Below are 22,231 nucleotides of genomic sequence, written 5' to 3'. Positions count from 1 at the left end.
GCCCTACTGATGTCCTATTCAGTTTGAGAGGAATAGCGTGAAGATGAGAAGGAGGACCGGAGGTAAGCTTGCTACTGCTATAATTGATTTTAATAAAAAAACGATGTTTCGTTGCCCATAATGAAGCTATTTATCAGAGTTACTGACCTCACAATAAGCCATATTCAAGTAATTTACATAGCTTACATTACGATGAAGCGGCAGCCACGGAGATGGACAGCGCATGGGTGCTGGAAGGCTAATTCAAGTACTAATTCATTTAAACGATCTTCATTTTAATTTGACTTTAGGCTACTAACAACAAGAGGGCTTTGTGTTGGAGACGATTTCTTCCTATTCAAGAAATAAGAGGTAGACCTACCTGTTAGGCAGATTCAACTATAGTCTACTATCCATACACTGTCAGCCAAGTCCTTCAGTCACCATACACTCCTTAAATATCTCAGTGTCAGTGAAGAGCTTGGTGTATTAAGTTAAAACCAGGGCTCAACTTGAGGTGGTATGCAAGGGTAGTGTGGATTTTGTTAAAGAAAATGGCATAGGCCTACCCCTTGCTAGCTTAATATATATATATATATATTTTTTTTTTTTTACCTGATTATATAAAGTGATCTATAACACAATGTTTGTGCTAGAAACAAGTTGTAAAATGCAGGGGAACGATGTGACTCCGATGCATATGGGATATCTTTGGTTTGTCTCTATGCTACAACCTTCTATAGCCGAGGAGACAAAAAAATTGGGAAGTAATGTGTGATTCTGTCACTATTGTTGGATTCTAGCTTGAAATATACTTCTTTATGTTACCAGAACTTCTTGATTACTGTACATGTACAAGGAATGTATATGTTGGGGTCAATGGAGGGTGGATAGGAACTAAGTTTATGGAAAGTTACTGACTGAGGGAGTGCAGAAAGTTGACATTCTGTCAAACATGTTATTGTTAAATCTCATGGCTCCTAAGGAGGGAGGCAAAGGGCAACAGTCTGGTTTCAGTCACTGATAAGGTAGGACAGGAGCGAGGAATTCGGCCCGAGGTCAGGTCAGATGAAGTGAGAAGGAACAGTCCTATCCCACACACACATACTTCCACGACCATGAAGGTTTCAGCATCAGGCAGGGCCATGACTACACCAGTGAGAGGAACCAATTAAGTTAGTGACTAGCAACAGAGGTGTATTGGCTGTCTAGATGTGCAAAGAGTTGACTCCGCCTAGTAGGAGGGAATAAATATATGTGCTTGTGTAAACATGTCTTTGTCTTTGCAGCTGTATGACCCAGTGGGTGAATAAACTTGGTTTGAGCTTTTTCTAGTTGTCCGTGAGTTTTTACTCTGCTTGTTCAGAACCTAACAGTTGGCGTTGTCGGCAGGATTCACCACGATTTACAGTCAAACTAAAGAGTCTAAATCAGTGAAACAGGATCCGGCACCAAAAACAAGGTAGGCACAGTTCCTACACCTGTTACCACTCATTCTGACATCTTGGGGAGATGAGAGTCGTAGGCTGAACTAATTATAGGATACGGACCTAGAAAGCCTAAGTTTATTCAGTAGTCCCATCGTGTTAACGACCAGTCGTAAATATATGGTGTAGGGTAGGTTCCGTATGGATAGGTCCCAAGTGGAGCTAGTTCTCTGCACGTTCCGTGGGTGACACTACAGTGTAGGATAGGTCCTTAGTGGGGTTGTTTCCCTGCAGGATCCTTAAGTGGGACGAAAGTCCCAGCCGCAGTGGCCGTGAGGCCGTAGAGTGTGTGTGTATGGATAAAGTACGGTAGGTTGTAGAGAAGTAGTCCATGGAGAAGGACAAAGGAGGAACGTGGATGGTGATAGAAGGTTGCCTATAAGTTCTGGAGGAGAGCCTCATTCACGGTTAGAAAAGCAAAAAGATATTCAAATATTTTTTGAACATGATTTGTGTGTATAAGCAGTAGCAATAAGGAGAATGTTTGGTTTATGCCGTATTGGTGCAGAGAACCGTGACAGATTGTGTGGAAATAGGAAGACATCTGTGAATCATTTCGGTTGTGTGTGTTGTCAACAACAAGGATATATGAAGCGTGACACCTGTCTGTATAAGACATTAGGTCTCCCGTATTCTCAAGTAGTAAATTGGCAGACACTTCCGTATTGGTTCTAATACAAAATAGGTCCCGTGACCAAATGATTAGGTACCTATACCATAACTACTCCCCGGGAAGTGGAATAAATTGGTCTGAAAAGCCCGTATTATTGTTATGTTGTATTTTCTTCATGGTGTAATCATTAAATAATTTGAATTGAACAAAACAATAATACAGGCTTTTCAGACCAAATTCAGTCTAAGTAGGCAGTATCTTATGCTAGCAGGAGTAGAGCATTACTGAAAGGTATTGCCATCCATTAGCCTATTGACTACTATACTAGTACTGAGACATAGACGACGACCAACAATGACATGCAGCCTAGAAGCGACGGGAGCCTCTGTATGGAGGTAGGCTTCACCATGCTGCACTGCTAAGCCATGGATCTACATCAGCATGTCATAACCTAAAACGTCATCTATCTCTATGGACAACGCCATGCTGCGCTGCTAAGCCATGGATCTACATCAGCATGTCATAACATAAAACGTCATCTATCTCTATGGACAACGCCATGCTGCGCTGCTAAGCCATGGATCTACATCAGCATGTCATAACATAAAACGTCATCTATCTCTATGGACAACGCCATGCTGCGCTGCTAAGCCATGGATCTACATCAGCATGTCATAACATAAAACGTCATCTATCTCTATGGACAACGCCATGCTGCGCTGCTAAGCCATGGATCTACATCAGCATGTCATAACATAAAACGTCATCTATCTCTATGGACAACGCCATGCTGCGCTGCTAAGCCATGGATCTACATCAGCATGTCATAACATAAAACGTCATCTATCTCTATGGACAACGCCATGCTGCGCTGCTAAGCCATGGATCTACATCAGCATGTCATAACATAAAACATCATCTATCTCTATGAGCAACGCCATGCTGCGCTGCTAAGCCATGGATCTACATCAGCATGTCATAACATAAAACGTCATCTATCTCTATGGACAACGCCATGCTGCGCTGCTAAGCCATGGGTCTACATCAGCATGTCATAACATAAAACGTCATCTATCTCTATGGACAACGCCATGCTGCGCTGCTAAGCCATGGATCTACATCAGCATGTCATAACATAAAACGTCATCTATCTCTATGGACAACGCCATGCTGCGCTGCTAAGCCATGGATCTACATCAGCATGTCATAACATAAAACGTCATCTATCTCTATGAGCAACACCATGCTGCGCTGCTAAGCCATGGATCTACATCAGCATGTCATAACATAAAACGTCATCTATCTCTATGGACAACGCCATGCTGCGCTGCTAAGCCATGGATCTACATCAGCATGTCATAACATAAAACGTCATCTATCTCTATGGACAACGCCATGCTGCGCTGCTAAGCCATGGGTCTACATCAGCATGTCATAACCTAAAACGTCATCTATCTCTATGGACAACGCCATGCTGCGCTGGTAAGCATGGAACCGTCTACAGCTACAGTCATAACATTCACCTGGAGGCTCATCAAGACTAGTGACATTGTTCTGTATCTCTACGATACAGAGAGACAGGGGGATAAAAACACCTGACAGAAGAGAAAATAAAAACAGAAAAGGGCGAAAACATAAACAGAGGTTAGTTAGTAGGCTGAAGTCCGACTGATTACTATTCGTACCATGTTAGCTAAATAAGCAGCAGACATTGTACATTGACAATCCCTAAAACAAATAGGCCTAAATGATGATGAATGAACCAATCTAAGTAATCATAACTGTTAATCATCAAGCCGGTGCGAACACATTCCTTCTCTGTTAACCATGTGGACAGGACAGGGGACATAACTTACCATCTTTCCAGAGCTCGGACACAAACTTGTCAGTGGACTGGTTGAGCAGCGTGGCCACGTTGTCATTCAGGGGGTCCATGTTCTTCATCAGCCACTCATCTGCCTTGTAGTCCACCTGGGGAGGTCGGGAGAAGGTCAGAACCATCCAGGCCGTGAGAGATATAAGCAATAACAGCCCTTCCGGGATGAATAAAGTTTATTGAATTGAACTGTCGGAGAGTGGTGATATACAACTAAATGACTGTTGAGGTTCCAAATTCATTTCACTAGAGATGACATAAGACTCCAAATCATTCCAGGAAAGTGTGTTGTTTAAAGACGACGTCTGCATAATATAGAACAGATGTGGTTACGGTGTACCGCAGGACTCTCTGCACGGGAAAGGGCCCGGGTCTCTATTGCGCAACACTGACTGGACGCTAGAGAAACTAGCCAAACCTCCTCCCACGTATCTGATACATAAAACCAGGATGATACTCCTGAGGAATTTGAATACCACAGAGGAGAAGTTGTGCATCTAGAGTGATACAGCAGCCAGAGGTTGATGGGAACAGAATAGGGGCTAGTGATGGAACAGACATGCCTCAGGACACATTATAACAGTGGCTTTCCAAAAGCACCTGGTGTGCCTCCAAGACCACTACAGGGGAAAACCTCGGAGAAATCAGAAGATCTGGAAGGTCTAGAAGTAAGTCCTGCAGCTTGAAAGGACCTGGTGTTCCTCCAAGAACACGACAAGCCAAAGGCTCTGGGGTCTACAAGTAGTGCAGATGACGTAATCCAGAGTAACTTGTAAATGGATACATAAAAATAGCCCCAAAAACTGCCTCAGAGGGGGGGGAAAATCGGTCGATAATCCATCCCAGTGTATTGTACATGTTTAATCTTTGACTCTCAATAGTTTTCTGGATTTTTACACCAATCTTTGGGTTACATTTCTTTTTTTTCTCTTTTTTTTTTACTATCCCTTAAACTATCCTCCACCACCTATGTGTAATCTCACCGGTCCGTACCTTGCCAGCGTAGTGGATGATGCAGAAGTCAGCCTTGTCCTTTAGCTGTCTGGGCTTCTGGAACTTGGAGTGGGTGCCCTGCTCCTGGACCAGCTTGTCGATGAACGTCTTGTCCGTGGCCTTGGGGAACCAGCACTCCTCATCCAACAGAGCCAGCACACCAGGAGGGTTCGCCTGCAGGATGACAGCACACAACAGGCCCGTGTTCAATAGGACACCGGGGAAAAACGGAAAACGAATTGTTTTAGTTAACTTTGTTCCTTACCGATTCACTCTGTTTCAAAACGTTAGCTGCTCATTGAACATGACCCAAGTATCGACAACAGCACAACACCACAGGACACACACACACATACACTCACTAAACGGATACTGACCGGCCTCTCGATGAGGTCGATGCAGGGCTGCAGGTCCAGGCCGAAGTCGATGAAGCTCCACTCGATGCCCTCCCTCTGGTACTCCTCCTGCTCCAGGACGAACATGGTGTGGTTGAACAGCTGCTGCAGCTTCTCGTTGGTGTAGTTGATGCACAGCTGCTCAAACGAGTTCAGCTACAGGAGAAAGGCATACAAATTGATTTGATCTTTTCAGAACTCAGAAACTCAAGGAACTTTGTCTCAAAAGTGAAGAAAGCAGTAAGATGGACCATTTCTTAATTCATCCCTAGGCGGAAATTGATTTGTAAGGAGATTCAGATATGTGAAATCAACAAGACTACATTATTTCATTTATGAAACACCAATGAATACCACTTCTCCATAGCCAAGATTGTGAGATGCCTTCAGCTCATACTGGCACCGGTAACCTAGTGCATTTTACAGTCTTTGTTCTGAACTATGTGGGTTTTGTCTTTTTAACCAATAAGCCAAAACAATAACTGCAGCTGATTGATTTTTGTTTGCTATGACTAAATTGATCCCAGGGATCGTGATTTATTTTCCTGTTCTTTTGGCTCAACATTACAACGCTGCAGCCAAAGCTCTTAGTGGGGGAATAAACTAGCTGCCACAAACCAGAAGGGAAACAGACATGTTGGGATTTCAGCACAAGATTTAGTGATCTTGGGATATCGAGTGTTCTATCGACGACAAGGTTCATGTCAACAATGTCTGAACTCGCCTCTTGTTGAACGAGCCTCGCACGATAACTATCGTCTATCAAGTCATAGATCAACTAATGACCTTGGTGTGAATGATATAAAACTAAATGAGGATGACACCCAAGAGGCATTTTTAGAATGTGCTGAGATTCCCATCATTGACCTTGAGGAGGGAATGGGTTCAAAGTGCAATTGGTCCACAGGATAAATGATCAGCTGTTTCCCAAAAATGTCAATCAGATCATTTTCCCACGAAAAACGTCCTTAGACCATTCAGATGACCAGTTCCATAGACAGGATGAACTAAGCCAAACCAAGTCCCCTCTCTCTTCTCTAGCTGTTTTCTCTGTATCTGGAAGAGATGGAGAGACCTTGTGGAGGCCTTATTTGCCATGTATTTAAGTACCTGTGGAGGCCTACGCATTTAAGTACCTGGAAGATCTCAAAGCCAGCGATGTCCAGGATGCCGATGAAGGAGGCCCCCTGGCGTTTGGTACGGTCCAGGGCCTTGTTGATGCGGTGGACCAGCCAGCGGAACAGACGCTCGTACGTGGCCTTGGCCAGAGCCTCCACTGCAAAGTCAGCCTAGAGAGAGAGAAAAAGAGAGACAGGGGTGGGGGAGAGGTGGAGAAAGAGAGAGAGAGAGCGAGAGAAATATGCATTCCTTATTAGATTGTCTTTCTCTGGTATGACTTGGCAAGTGAGTCTGCCATTCTCAGCCTTGGGGTCGCACGGCTAGACCTCTCTGTTGTTATAAATCTAACACAGAGGTGGACGGGAACCACACCCCACAGTACTAACATTATCCTGATCCAGAGTCAGCAGTACAGTGAGTCCATAGAGGGGTGATGAGTGAAGCAAGGAGAGCTTCTGTGGTGTAGCGTGTGTTTTACCTGTTCTTTGGTCTGGGCCTTCTGGACGTAGTCTCGTCCCACCTTGATCCTTGGAGACAGGATGGCCCGCGTGAACTCCATCACGTTCAGCCCCAACAGGTGGCACAACTTCTGGGCCGCTGGTAGAGGAGATGAGGAGGAGGAGGAGGAGGAGGGAGATAGAGGGGTGAAAAAAGGGAAACCAGTAGTAACATTAAACGTTCGTTCTCAAGATGTGATTACAGACAACACAAATAACTTTACAATACTCAAATATCCCTTACATAGACTTAAAGCAGTAGCAGGGAAAGAAGTAGCAACATTTGAGGAGTTAAATGTTATTGGGATATGATTATATATATATTATATAGACCCGATGGATAACCCTATAATCCTCCAATTCCCATAAACGCCAGTGAGTTGGAAAACAGTAAAAACCATATAGACTTTCCACCACCGCTTGAGACCACCAGAAAATACATACCACTGGCAGCAGGCCACAGCTCCACATGGTCGGTAGCTAAGAATTACATTCTCCCCCTTCTGCCAGAAGTTGCTCACATTTGACCGTTAATGGTAAAGAATAATAACTAAGAACTGAACGGAGTGACTGCCTCCCCCTGACAGTCCAGTAACTCTAAGGTATGCCTGGAGCAGACCTGGATCCAAATACTATTTGAAATATTTCAAGTACTTTGAGCATTGGCTCTAGTCTGTCTGGAGTGTCAGGAGAATGGGGTTTGCACTTTTAGGACTTTTGTAATGGTTCCATTGCAAAATGCAAGCTCAACCAACCACAGCCTAAGTATTTGAAATAACTTAGAATAGTATTTGAACCCAGGTCCGGACTGGAGCTCAGGGTAGGGGGTAGTTAAACACACAGCTATTTAGAACACCCGTGGGTTAACAACACAGACTTGATTTAAGACGTGTCAAAGCGCCTTTTATGATATTTGTCTTTGGATCTGGGGAGATGATTGAATTTTAAATATTTGTCACAGCGGGAGCTTCTGGAGAGGTAAGAATGATACATGTGTATCATTTCCAGGGGTAGAGTTGCCAGCGCAGAGCCTGCTAAACACATCTGCTTCTGTCCTAGATCTGTTTTCCACATTTGGTAATAACTGGCTGGGCCACGGCATTTACACGCACTTGCTACCCTCTCCTCTTTAAATGCCAGGAATGCAGCAGTAACACACGCAGTTGAGGCAACGTTTTCGTTAGTTCTTTCTTCGAAGTAAAGTAGGGGAGTAAATCTGAATAATGATGTTGTTTGAAGGTGGGTGACAGGGCCAGGAGAGATGGGAAGGTTAAATCGTTAAGGGTTCTGACGTCTGACTCGGGCTGGTTAGCACAGGTCTAGGAGGAAGATGAGGAAGAGAAAGATATGGTCTGAACGTGAGAATGTGAGGAGCTTCCTTGACATCAATACATGTGACAACTGCCAACTACCTGTGTTCTCAGGCATAGAGGCCTGGTCTGAGTTCCTCTCCTTCTTGAAGACGACGTTCCCAAACTGAAGCACGGAGGAGACCACCTTCAGCATGGCTGCAAGCACAGAGAACGTTATCATAAACTTACCATGAACGGCACCCACTGCTCTGTGTTTGTTGCAATACATGGAACTGTTATGAGGATGTAAAGTTATAATAATTACTGTAAAGCTGTAAAGTGTTGATGTAAAAAGGGCTTTAAAAAGTTGAGACAGACAGACAGACAGTCAGTCAGACAGATGTGAGTGAGGATGGTGGTACCCAGGATCTCGTCGTGGGAGAAGCTCATGATGTGCATGGCCTCCATGGTCTCCTGGAAGTTGTCTTTGTCCTGCTGACCAGGGACGGTAATGTTGCCGTTGGACAGGAAGCGGTAGCTGTTGAAGCCCTCCAGGAGCAGGTCCGCTACACAACAGAGGAAAAGGAAATGACGTCGAGATTAGAGGTCGACCGATTAAATCGGGGCCGATTTCAAGTTTTCATAACAATTGGAAATCGGTATTTTTGGGCGCCGATTCTTTTTTTTCTCTCTTTTTTTTTTTTTACACCTTTATTTAATCTTTATTTAACTATGCAAGTCAGTTAAGAACACACTCTTATTTTCAATGACGGCCTAGAAACGTTCTGCCTCGTTCATGTCTTCCATAGAGAATGTCTTGATCTACTTCAAATAAGGTCTGTTTCGCGGAGGAGCAGACTGACAGGGGACCATGCAGACAAGCTCTGCTTTCTGCACTACAACCCAAAACTTCTTAACTGGGAATATTGAAGACCCATGAAAGCTGGTGGTTCGTTTTAACATATGTTCTCATGTTATTTGAGACTAAATTGATTTTATTTATGTATTATATTAAGTTAAAATAAAAGTGTTCATTGTTCATTCAGTATTGTTGCAATTGTCATTATTACAAAAATGTGTGTGTGTGTATTATATATATATATATATATATAAATACATACTTTTTTTTTTTAATCGGCCGATTAATCGGTATCGGCTTTTTTTGTCCTCCAATAATCGGTATCGGCGTTGAAAAATCATAATCGGTCGACCTCTAGTCGAGATAGCTGGTCCGAGGTCACAAAGGACAAAAGGCAAACATGCATTTTTGACAGTCAGCCCACTGACAGGTGATGTTATTGTGATACTAGCTAGTGAACGACACTGAGTCTGAGTGGGTTTCAAGACACCTCAGGCCAACGGCTAGAGAAACAATGTTCTGCATGTCAGAGGGTGACTATTCTTTCCAGAGGCCATATGGGTCCGGGTCGTTGAAGTTATGCTGATGATACATATCAGACTACTTACACCTGAGATGTTCTTCCGCCCCACACAGCAGCTGGTAGAAGATGTGGAAGGTGCGCTCGTCTTTGGCTTGGCGAACAGCTCTCGATTTCTCCAATAGATCTGTCCCATCACAGTCAAGGAAGGGCAGCCTTTATACAGTAAAGAAAGATATTAACCCACTAGAGTAGATTTATGCGGCCCCGCTGGAATCTAATTAGCATAATACAACAATCCCCATCAAAATCTGTCCGTTTATGTAAATGATTAATATCATAGCTTGCATGGAACATTTAAGCTAGCTGTTTGGAAGGATACACGTTTCAATGTTGGCCCCGACGATGTATCCGGTGACATCAAAGTTGATCCGGATGAACTTTCCCTGCAGGGAGAGAAAAATGGAGGGTGAGAAAAGCAGACAAACCATATCACTCTCTACTGTCCTGGGGTCTGGAGTAAACCACATTCCTGTTGATCTCTACTGTCCTGGGGTCTGGAGTAGACTACATTCATCTTGGTCTCTACTGTCCTGGGGTCTGGAGTAAACCACATTCCTGTTGATCTCGACTGTCCTGGGGTCTGGAGTAGACTACATTCATCTTGGTCTCTACTGTCCTGGGGTCTAGAGTAGACTACATTCATCTTGGTCTCTACTGTCCTGGGGTCTAGAGTAGACTACATTCATCTTGGTCTCTACTGTCCTGGGGTCTGGAGTAGACTACATTCATCTTGGTCTCTACTGTCCTGGGGTCTAGAGTAGACTACATTCATCTTGGTCTCTACTGTCATGGGGTCTAGAGTAGACTACATTCATCTTGGTCTCTACTGTCCTGGGGTCTAGAGTAGACTACATTCATCTTGGTCTCTACTGTCCTGGGGTCTAGAGTAGACTACATTCATCTTGGTCTCTACTGTCCTGGGGTCTAGAGTAGACTACATTCCTCTTGGTCTCTACTATCCTGGGGTCTAGAGTAGACTACATTCATCTTGGTCTCTACTGTCCTGGGGTCTAGAGTAGACTACACCTGTGCATGAGGCTGTGATCTGACTGTGCTGAACAGAACTAACCTCTCTAATCTAAACTGGATCCAGAATCAAAGCAGTCATTAATGATTAGCAGAAACAGTTCTTGTCCTGCTGGAATGTTCCTGTGTAATAATAGGAAGATAACAAAATAAATTCCTCTCCATTGATTTCTCTTCCTCATCATCAAAAGATTCCAGGGAGTTTTGGAAAACTCCCAACAAACACACATGCCAGCTAAATCTGTCTCAGGTGCCAGTTGTTTGAGCAAGAGATAGTGAGTGAGATGGCATGAGTGGCTTTTAGTAAGCCACAGAGGAACATACATTATAAACGTAGGGAAGACTTCAAATGAAGCTCGATACGGTCTTGAGAGTGGCATTCTTTTGGGGAAATATGTATACGTCCTTTACTTACGAATCGTGACGAGTTGTCATTCTTCACTGTCTTGGCGTTGCCGAAGGACTCGAGGATGGGGTTGGCCTGTAAGAGTTGACGTTCCAATTCACCCTGAAAAAGAGGAGATATTACAGCAAAGCACTGGGTCCAAGCACATATGCCCCCTTCCCCCAACTAAACTTTTTACAAATAACAAGCACAAAAAATGTTTTGGCCCAGGAGAAACATTTTTCCAATACACACAATGACCCATTTTATGTTCGTCAATGTCAATCTAACAATCACATAGTGTCACACAGACTATTGATCATGAAACATATGTAGGCGGATGGACACTGTTTCCTCAGTAATGTTTATGACCATAACAACTAGTAGAAAAGAGAGTATTGACAGGTATTGGACAGGAAACGACAGGTATTGTAACGCTGTAAAAGACAGATGTGATCAATGGAACACGTTCAGGAAACCACTTTACAGTCTTCTCTGCTCAATATCCTACAACAGTACGTCCAACTAAAACTAAAGAGATGGAGGGGATAGGGAGAAAGAGATGAGAATCTCATTTCTTTGAATAAACTGGGCGTTAATGGCACGTGTTTCCTGTTGTCTGGTCAGTGTAGAACCTCTGGGTTTGGAATGGAATGGATTAGAACCTTGTTGCTCAGTGGTGGAACACAACAGAACTGCAATGACTCTCTCCACACCGCATATGGTTCAGCTGAAGCTCAACACATCCACAAGCGAATGTTCAAACCCATCTGGACTCTGGGTTTGCATCTCCTCTTTCTACTGTCAGACCAACATCAAAGGCATCAGATCAAATCAAATGCTATTGGTCGCATACACATATTTAGCAGATGTAACTGCGGGTGTGGCGAAATGCTTGTCAAATAACAACAACAAAAAGAAAAGAAATACTCCAACGTTGCTTAGGAGCGAGAAGCAGAGTTGCCATGTCTGTCGGCGCCGTCTTGATGATTGAAGCCATTGTCTAACCATCAAGCCTGCAAAACAACCTAATCCAATCAATCCCTGTTTATACTGTCGAAATACACAGTACAATCATAAAAAGTACCAGTATAAGACAAACCAGACAAACCAATAAATCTATCCACAGATGTCTCATATATTCCACAGTACACAGCTGTGTTTCAGCGTGGTGGTTTAGGGCGTGTGGAGAGCTAGCTGCTGTGAGCCAGGCGGATGGGTGGGTGCTGGATGAGTTGGGGCGAATGAGGCGACTCAGAGAGGAAGGCCACATCTCTCCAGTTAGTGATAGAGATCCTGAGGAAATGGACTCAATCGTTTAGCACACTGACAGATACTGGGGAAACAGACCTGTTTAACACACTGACACAAGCCAGAGACACACTCAATCCTATACGGAAGAATCTGTCATCATTAGAGATCCTGTTAAGGGAGGGAGGGAACGGTGCTCTGTTCACTTCTCACACCTATCGTAGACCCTATCTGGCTGACTGCCAGGGCGGAATAGAATGTTCAATAGGTATGAAATGGAACAAAACGCTCCAAAATGTAAAGGTGGTATCCAAACTTGTCCAATAAGAAACACTGGTTTTCATCTTCCGCTGCTACAGTATACCCTAATGGACATGACCCTGTGTAGGTGTTTAGACAGGTGGCCCATTACGATCCCATCCAGAAACTCATTCTAGGGTTGGTCATGACTGGGGAATCCAAGATGGCCCACCGAAAAAATAACATGGCCCGTATTTTGAGCTTTTCTTTTCTGCGGCTAGGTGGGAATGGGATTTTCCCATTACGTCAAGCTCACCAGACACATTTTGATCGCTCAAGACGGTGGCGTTTTTCCAGGGAAGTCTGTGGGATGAGTTAGGGGTTTGGAAATCAGCCTTGCGTTCAGACGTGAGACGCGTAATGTGATCTTTGGCTGCCAGAGCTGGGCCGGAGAGCCCGACTGCTGTTTTCATTGAGTTTTCGTGCTGCTGAAAATGAGGCAGGAATGAATTGAATAAGCCCGTTCCATCCTCGTCCTGCCAGTGGCAGATTGCACAGACGGTTAATTATAGCATGGTCCCAGATCTGTTAGTGCGGTCTTACCATTTCCTATAGTCATTGTCACACTCTGTCTCTATAACGCAGTGCTATATGGCACAACTTGACAACACCACACGCTTTAGAACAAACTAGAACAGAGGACATAATGGAGACTGTTTAATGTCCACAAGCTGCCAATCTCTGCCAAACGCAGTCTACAGACTGGGACCAGACTGGGGAGAGGGTAGGAACAAAGGGGTGAATAAAAAACACCAGCAGGGGTCCACTTTAGGAGCGTTACAAGCTGACCCACATTCCAGCGTTCCGGAGTGTGTTACTCTTGTTCTGACAGATTCCAGAGAACATCATTGTCATGTAAGGAGGCTAATCACTAGCCGTGCCAACAACTGGCAGGCCTGGAAGACCTCCGGGACATGTATTGTACCACATAATCCGGTTTATGTGAGCAAGAAGACCATAAAATTACTGTTGATGGAATGCATTACACTTATTCTGATGAACAGTGTCTGGAAACCATCATAGCCAGCTTAAGAGGCTATTCACTACAGTGAGAACTACTGTAGGGGGCCTGGAAGAACTCAGGGACATATAGTTGTTGATAACATCGTTGTTGTTAGTGTGACTGTGGACAATGCTATCGGGTACCACTTAACATTGACACGACTATGAAATGAATGTATCTTTTGTGAAATAACTCCTCTCTATTCTCAATCTTTCCTCTGTAACTTGGGAAACATCCTTTGTAGCGTGTTCAACCTCACTTGTTATCAGTGTCAGGGCCTTTGGCAGTGCTTTGGCCCAGATTGTGGAGACTGGAGAGCCAGAGGAACAGTAAAAACTGTCACATTAAATCTTCAAGGAAGAGACCAGGTGGGGATGTGGGATCACATCTGCTCCACAGACTAGAGTCAATGGACAGACGTTACAAATCCATTCAAGTCCACAAGCAGAGTCACTGCTGGACAGACGTTACAAATCTATTCAAGTCCACAAGCAAAGTCACTACTGGACAGACGTTACAAATCTATTCACGTCCACAAGCAAAGTCACTACTGGACAGACGTTACAAATCTATTCAAGTCCACAAGCAAAGTCACTACTGGACAGACATTACAAATCTATTCAAGTCCACAAGCAGAGTCCCTGCTGGACAGACATTACAAGTTGTTTCACGAGTTGCTCCAAGTCCACAAGCAGAATACCACTTCAGTGACTGTTGGGAGAGTGCGAATGACGCAGGCAACTGCACTTGTGTTTGTGGTTTTGGGGAACAGGAACAAACCCCCACCCCTCCAGGGGAAGTCAGAATAACTTTCTGTGTAACCTCCTCCCTCATGGCAAAGCAGGGAGCAGATGAAAGACTTGCGAAGACAGGAAGAAGCAGTTCTAAGGGGATTCATTTCGTGATCTAAGTAGCACTGCCACAGAGACACAAACGGCAAAATTCACAGTCAACACCCCGTGGTGAATTCAATAAGGTACGAAGATTAAAATCCCCATTATCGTCCCAGGTGGGCGTTCTGTGGCTGGGTCTGAATAGACCAAGCAGAGGAGAGGCTGTTGTAGGTCTTGGACCATGTCATGGCCCTCTCTCCCTGGGGGAGTCCGTTCAGCTGAGCTCTGGGCAGTGGTCCCCTTGGCTCTCCCTCCCTAGCTGCTCTCCTCCAGTCCTAATCCAGCTCCAGCTCCTGCTAGCTGGAAGCCAACTGACTATTTAGTAAAGCCTGCTATGGCTATTTGGCAGCACCAGCACCTCGCGAGTGAAAAGCTCTCCAGCAGGCTCACCGGGAGCCAAATTGGACGTGGGAGAGAAGTTTGTGACGAGGTCCTGACAGGAGTCTTGCTTAATGTCTGCCAGTATAACAGTGGAACATATTACAAATGCACTGTTTATGACTGGTGGTGTATTATTGTTTAAAATGGGATGTGTCAGTTAGGAAGTGGGAAATGTGTTTATTAGTATGTATTAAACTAGGAAGTAATGTTTATTTTCCCAAATCTGAGATATTTGAAAGAAGCAGTGCCATCTACAGGTAAGAACAGGGACACCACACAGTGCATGGAGTGGATTAAAACTAAACTAGTTTAGTCCCAAAGGTGATAGAAACAGAAGCTGCTATTGGGCCCCCACTGACAGCCATAAAAGGGACAGATATACAGAATAGTACACAGAGACAATAGCAGCCCCTTTACAGGATATTCTGCCCATTGTGTTTTGAGCTAGTCTAGTGAGTGGAGTGCGGTGGGTGAGAGAGAGGTGAGGGACGGACTACATGCTACTCACATAGAACAGGGCTCCACTCTGTAGTCAAGGGGCAGATTGTCAAATGTTACCATGGAAATAAACAGGAAGTGTTAATGGTCATGGATACTAAACACACATACAGGATATACATACCGTACATACACACCAAGGAAGACAATTACAGGTAGTACTCAAAGATAATTCAGACTAGGCTAAATAATGCATAAAGGCAAACGGTTTAAGTGAAATGTACAGCAGTACATTAAAACAGGAAGCAGGGGAATGGATATGTTATTCTGAAAGGCTCTATTCCAAGAAGCTATCTCACTGACGGGTGCAAATCCATGTTTCTCATATTAGCCTTGGGGCAGTGTGCCACAGTGAGCACCACATCTTTATTCAGAGCACTGCTCATCTGCCCTCATGTGCCGTTTCCATGACCTTAACAGTATCAACAAGACCTACAGCAGCTGGTTGAAATGCCTTGAGAGTATTATTAAGCTACTGAACTAACTACTGTCATGACAACCACGGCCAGACAGTCTGCTTTTCAGTAATGTCCAGTAACTGACCCCGTGTGTATGTTTGGTCTTGTTCTTCTAATCCTCGTGGGGAACTGAAGTGCCCAAATGTCCCCTCACAAGGATCGTAAAACGAGGAAAATTCTCCCTTGTGGAGACATTTCCCACGTCCCCATGAGGACAAAGGCTACTTTAAGCTTAGGGGTTAGGTTTAGGGTTACAATTAGGGTTAGGGTTCGGCGTTAAGGTTAGGTTTAGGGGTTAAGGAAAATAGGATTTGAATGGAAATACATTTTTAGGTCCCCACGAGGATAGAAGAACGTGTGTGTGTGTGTCAGTTCCATCTTCAGACTCAGGAATATATGCCTTCATCTCTATTTCAACGTCTTACTGCTCAACTTCTACTCGGCATTGTTCAAAAATAGCTCACATAGTACGGCATGTCTGCCAAACTTTGACTGGTGGCGACCAAACACAACAAAGGCATGTATATGACTGTTTCATCTAGTGTAGAATAACAACATTTGCAAACACATTTTACAGCACAGTACAGTGCATTGGCCCACAGGTATACATGGAAAAGCTGCATTCACATCAATATTCATGCCAGATTTAAAGTTTACTTACGACATGATTATTTTCCGCCTGATAGAAAGAGAATCTGGGTCAATACCCAAACTTTGTTTGTCTAATTTTTGCACAGATGTCAACATTACACATACTGTACATGCTTCACAGTGTGCAAGAAAATAACCAATGGCACCATTTCACAAAACATAAATATATGAAATTGCCATTAGCTTTACATAACAGTAGGTCCGTTTGAGAGCAGAAAGTTGGTGATGCAACATGCACATGAACGAGGTGTTTAGAAGAAAGTGCAAAGACTTGCCTGTATTTTTACTGGTTTAGGCGACTCTGGCTGTTTGTTGCAAATAAACAAACGCAAATATGTTAGAGGGTTGTGCACGCCTGCGCAATCTATAGAGCCCACTATAGGTACTACTGTAGGATGCATTCACTTTGGCAACACACATCATCATGGGACTGGAGCTCGACTATATGGACTCTTAACACATTTACAGGCATGTTATGCAATAAAACATCTATATATATTGGCACATTTTATCAATTGGTACATTTTTATAAACAGGGTGGTTCCAGCCCTGAATGCTGATTGGCTGAAAGCCGTGGTATATCACACCGTATACCACGGGTATGACAAAACATGTATTTTTACTGTCTAATTAAGTTGGTAACCAGTTTATAATAGCTCCGCATTGTGTCGTGCTTAAGAACAGCCCTTAGCTGTGATATATTGGCCATATACCCCACCCACTCGTGCCTTATTGCTTAATGAGCCTATTTTTGACTGCCGTGGTAATGTACCAGCATCATATAGCTTCAGAAGGACCTGACCCTTTCGTGACCTCATCACACAGCCCATGTGTGATCTATCTGATATGGATTAACAAGGGAGTTAATCCACTGTACTGTAAATACCAGTGGATCAGACTGGCCTGGTATTAGGGGGACATTGTGGATCAAACTGGCCTGTTATTAGGGGGACATTGTGGCTCAGACTGGCCTGGTATTAGGGGGACATTGTGGCTCAGACTGGCCTGGTATTAGAGGGACATTGTGAATTAGACTGGCCTGGTTATAGGCGGACATTGTGGATCAGACTGGCCTGGTATTAGGGGAAAATTGTGGATCAGACTGGCCTGGTTATAGGCGGACATTGTGGATCAGACTGGCCTGGTATTAGAGGGACATTGTGAATTAGACTGGCCTGGTATTAGGGGGACATTGTGAATAAGACTGTCCTGGTATTAGGGGGACATTGTGGATCAGACTGTCCTGGTATTAGGGGGACATTGTGGATCAAACTGTCCTGTTATTAGGGGGACATTGTGAATTAGACTGGCCTGGTATTAGGGGGACATTGTGGATCACACGGTCCTGGTTTTAGGGGACATTGTGGATAAAATTATGCTGGTATTAGGGGGACATTGTTGATCAGACTGGCCTGGTATTAGGGGGACATAATTGATCAGACTGTCCTGGTATTAGGGGGACATTGTGCCTCAGACTGGCCTGGTATTAGGGGGACATTGTGGATCAGACTGGCCTGGTCCACAATCAGACTGGCCTGGTTATAGGCGGACATTGTGGATCAGACTGGCCTGGTATTAGAGGGACATTGTGAATTAGACTGGCCTGGTATTAGGGGGACATTGTGAATAAGACTGTCCTGGTATTAGGGGGACATTGTGGATCAGACTGGCCTGGTATTAGGGGGACATTGTGGATCAGACTAGCCTGGTATTAGGGGACTTTGTGGATCAGACTGGCCTGGTATTAGGGGGACATTGTGGATCAGACTGGCCTGGTATTAGGGGGACATTGTGGATCAGACTGGCCTGGTATTAGGGGGACATTGTGGATCAGACTGGCCTGGTATTAGGGGGACATTGTGGATCAGATTGGCCTGGTATTAGGGGACTTTGTGGATCAGACTGGCCTGGTATTAGGGGGACATTGTGGATCAGACTAGCCTGGTATTAAGGGACTTTGTGGATCAGACTGGCCTGGTATTAGGGGGACATTGTGGATCAGACTGGCCTGGTATTAGGGGGACATTGTGGATCAGACTGGCCTGGTATTAGGGGGACATTGTGGGCCGTACAAGTTGTTAACTCTCCTCTTTCATCATTTATCCCTCAATAGAAAGACATACTGTAACTGTGACCTTTAGAACAGGGTTTAGGGGGAGATCTAGAGGTGTTGGTAGGGAGATAAACATGGCAGGGGGAATATAGAGAAAGAAAAGACAGAAACGTACACTTACAGGAATGCTGTGGTCTTTTTTTCCTTTATGGGAGGAAGCCACATGTGCAAGGTACTGGATGACCTTTTTAGTGTTTTCTGTCTTGCCAGCACCAGATTCACCTCTGAGAAGACAGAAAACATACAAGACAGATTCCTGGGTTAGTAGATGGGGAAGAATGACATGTGTGTGTGTGTGTGTGTGTGTGTGTGTGTGTGTGTGTGTGTGTGTGTGTGTGTGTGTGTGTGTGTGTGTGTGTGTGTGTGTGTGTGTGTGTGTGTGTGTGTGTGTGTGTGTGTGTGTGTGTGTGTGTGTGTGTGTGTGTGTGTGTGTCAGAACTGTCTTTCTGACTGGCAGATGTTTTTGTGAGGAGATTATGGCAACTGGGTAAACTCCATTAACAGTCTTGAGCCGGGGGTGAGAGAGCTAGCCATGCTCTGCTCCCTGCAACTCCGCTAAACAACAAATTAATGAAAATAAACCACAGTTGCAAGGTTTATCGGATGAGGCGGTGTAGCAGGGCTTTTGTGTATCTATATGTGCTGTTTATTTTCTTTGAGCTAGTTTAGTTCAGCGGCTGTGGTTGAGGGTGGGACTCACGGACCCACAGCGATGACAGCTTTAGAGCAAGGAAGTATGTTTTTGCAAGCTCTTCAAGCCATGCAGAAAGAATCCTATCCCCAAGTGACACTTACTGTACAGTAACATCAACACACAATGCATACCAGTGGTTTTAAAATAGGTGCTCATTCTACGTAATCGCTGGCGGTTAACATTGAACTTTTTCCCCGATCTCAAGCTCAACGCTAGGTTATATCTATTTGAGCAAAATGACCTGCAAAATAAAACTAACGACATGATGATCTTCAAATAAATGACAAGGCCCCTGAATACTCACTGAGTGTAAAACCAATTACCATAACAAAGTCATGTGTAGTTTTTCTTTCAGATTCCCCTTACCTGGCCATGTGGTGAAGTCCTATGGTAGTCTAGTCTAGTATTATGAATATGCTGTTTGGCTGATGAGTTGTGTGTTTAGTGTTGAGCTCAATAACCACCGGGAGCAGAGGGTGTTTCTGGCTGCGTCTGAAATGACGGGCTCTGGTCAAAAGCAGTGCACTTATATAGGCATTAGGTTGCTATTTTGGACATGGCCCGTGCGTGAGTGATTGCGTCAAATGTCCCTGAGGTTGGCATTGAACTGGAAGTGTTAGATTCCTCAGGTTGGTTCGCCTTGCTGCAGAGGAGACGGCACATACTCTCAGGGACTGACTTAGAATCACATGGCATCTCTGTGCAGCGTTTACATTGCTATGATCACCGTCTCCTACAGTGTGTGTGTGTGTGTGTGTGTGTATCACAGTCACAGTCACAGTTGGCATATAAAAGCATCATAGCAGATGTGAGATGTTATGATAGTGTTCAAGCCACACTTCTGACATCCATCCAATTTCTTCCATGCTCCCCCAGACTTAGTCATGTATGGTGTAAGGCTAGGAAAATATGTGTTGACTGGGGGCTCCAGGGACATTTTGGGTGGTGGTGGATCGGGTTCAGACCAGCGCAGGGAGAGAACACACACACCTGGAGAAACGTTACCCTGTATACTCTTTCACACATCATCGGTGTAGGCCTGTCAAAGGGGCTTGCAATGAGATGCCACGCTGACATTTCTCTTGGCAGCATTAATGTCATCTGTAGATATTGGGCGCTAGACTAGAATACAGCCCACGGGTAGGGGTTGTGTGTGTGCCAGAAATACCAAACATTTCCCAGCTTCCCTGCCCCAAGCCTAAGTCTCTTTCCCGTAAGTGTCTAACTGTTCTGTGTCACTAAGTTGCTCCTTTTAAAATAGCTATAGAGGCCTCTGGCTCTGTTCTAGTTCAATTCAATTGATTCCTCTTTCGACCTATAATCAGTGCTAAGTACATTCATGTCGGCTTCAATAAGCTACACTTCATTCTTAGTTGAATAGAGCTTCTGCAGGAATGCAATGCAGCAGATAATTTCCCCATTTCATTTTCGGGACTAAGTGAGGAAGAGACGCGCATAACTAAGATAATTGAATCGTGAATATTATGCAATTAAGCTGGTGCTGCATGGCCTTTCTAAACCATCTGCTCCAAACCAGTGTGGTATGATACTATGCAGGCTGGATGCAAGGAATCAAACTGAGAAGACACTTTCCTGTAAATCCAGCAACACATGCAACCCATGCAACCCATGCAACACATGCAACACATGCAACACATGCAACACAGAACACGGAAAGAGAAGAAAAGGGCTGAGCAGACATGGCTCAGAGGTTACTCACGTGCAAAGAATTGATTGGTCCTCTCGATCTGGGAGGGAGAGAGAAAGAGGGAGAGAGAGAGAGAGAGAGAGAGAGAGAGAGAGAGAGAGAGAGAGAGAGAGAGAGAGAGAGAGAGAGAGAGAGAGAGAGAGAGAGAGAGAGAGAGAGAGAGAGAGAGAGAAGTTATACACAGTATCAGCATTTAGCATACTCATCGGCAATGGCCCATTCCCCAAAATCCCTCTTTCAAACTGAAATGAGTTCTTGTACCAAATGTATCACTGGCTGACAGATGCACACCAAAGTCATTTTACAGGACATAGCCAACTTTACTGAGCTTGGTGAGTTTGCCATCGACTGAGATACTCCCTTCAAACGGGTTGAAGGTCATTGTCTGCACCAGGAACGAAATGTGATTTCGCTAAACATTTCAAAAGCCTCAGGATCCAGACATTTCACAGGCACACAAAACGGAGGAGGAATCGAGGACTCTTTCAAAGGAAAGCTTTGTAGTGCCAAACCTCTGCATTACAGAGATAAGGGCTGATAGTGTACCTTGTCGCTATTAGGATGGGGAATTGAGGGAAGCTGAGCGTAAAACTGCTGAAAGCTACACTCTTAGAAAAAAAAGAGTTCCAAAAGGGTTCTTCAGCTGTCCCCATAGGAGAACCCTTTTTGGTTCCGGGTAGAACCTTCTGTGGAAAGGGTTATACATGGAAACCAAAAGGGTTCTAAATAGCACCTTTTTTACTAAGACTGTATGTAGGCTATGTCCATCATGTGCATGTAGCCTATGTGAAAACAGTTTACATATGAACTCATGGAACTCAGTCAGACCACGGTAGGCGTAATACTGCAACCCATGGCCATCTTTCCCTGTATTTACAGTCTTGTTATTCTAGAGCCCTGTATCACAGAACTGGTGGGCTGATGACAGAAACACAGCTCGCTAGGAAGAAGGCAGAGCATCAATGTGATTTACAGTCAGCAGGAAAGAGAGGAGAGAGAGAGGAGAAAGAGAGAGAGAGAGAGAGATGCTCTGGTTTAATGGCTAGAGAATCAGGAAGAAGCAGGAGGGAGCCATTTGAAGTGACAGTGAGGTTGGGACAGTTTGCAGACAACAAGCCAATCACTGAGCTCCTTCTCATCTAATTGGCTGAGGTGAACGGGGGCACCACAATGGTTT

General features: G+C 44.5%; 1 protein-coding gene across 11 annotated transcripts in view; it reads right to left on the bottom strand.

Annotated features, from left to right (window-relative positions):
- LOC139567722 (myosin-10-like) overlaps positions 1–22,231 on the bottom strand; it is a 93,725-nt gene that overhangs the window by 23,222 nt on the left and 48,272 nt on the right. For 2 of the 11 annotated variants that reach the window (XM_071389159.1, XM_071389158.1), the window contains exons 4-18: positions 21,067–21,094; positions 18,768–18,876; positions 16,815–16,844; positions 16,550–16,567; positions 15,441–15,458; positions 11,135–11,227; positions 10,013–10,076; positions 9,719–9,817; positions 8,674–8,817; positions 8,372–8,467; positions 6,941–7,059; positions 6,480–6,632; positions 5,311–5,499; positions 4,949–5,122; positions 3,936–4,050 (exon numbers count right to left, since the gene is read on the bottom strand). In XM_071389159.1, the coding sequence (XP_071245260.1) occupies positions 3,936–4,050; positions 4,949–5,122; positions 5,311–5,499; positions 6,480–6,632; positions 6,941–7,059; positions 8,372–8,467; positions 8,674–8,817; positions 9,719–9,817; positions 10,013–10,076; positions 11,135–11,227; positions 15,441–15,458; positions 16,550–16,567; positions 16,815–16,844; positions 18,768–18,876; positions 21,067–21,094 (1,449 nt within the window). The remainder of the gene's footprint in view (positions 1–3,935; positions 4,051–4,948; positions 5,123–5,310; positions 5,500–6,479; positions 6,633–6,940; positions 7,060–8,371; positions 8,468–8,673; positions 8,818–9,718; positions 9,818–10,012; positions 10,077–11,134; positions 11,228–15,440; positions 15,459–16,549; positions 16,568–16,814; positions 16,845–18,767; positions 18,877–21,066; positions 21,095–22,231) is intronic. The other 9 variants (XM_071389167.1, XM_071389160.1, XM_071389161.1 and 6 more) reach the window with 8 other exon arrangements.

This window comes from Salvelinus alpinus, chromosome 2 (genome assembly GCF_045679555.1).
Source record: "Salvelinus alpinus chromosome 2, SLU_Salpinus.1, whole genome shotgun sequence".
NCBI lineage: Eukaryota > Metazoa > Chordata > Actinopteri > Salmoniformes > Salmonidae > Salvelinus > Salvelinus alpinus.
The sequence above is the reverse complement of the archived record's forward strand: the minus strand, read 5'-3'. Positions and strand labels throughout refer to the sequence as shown.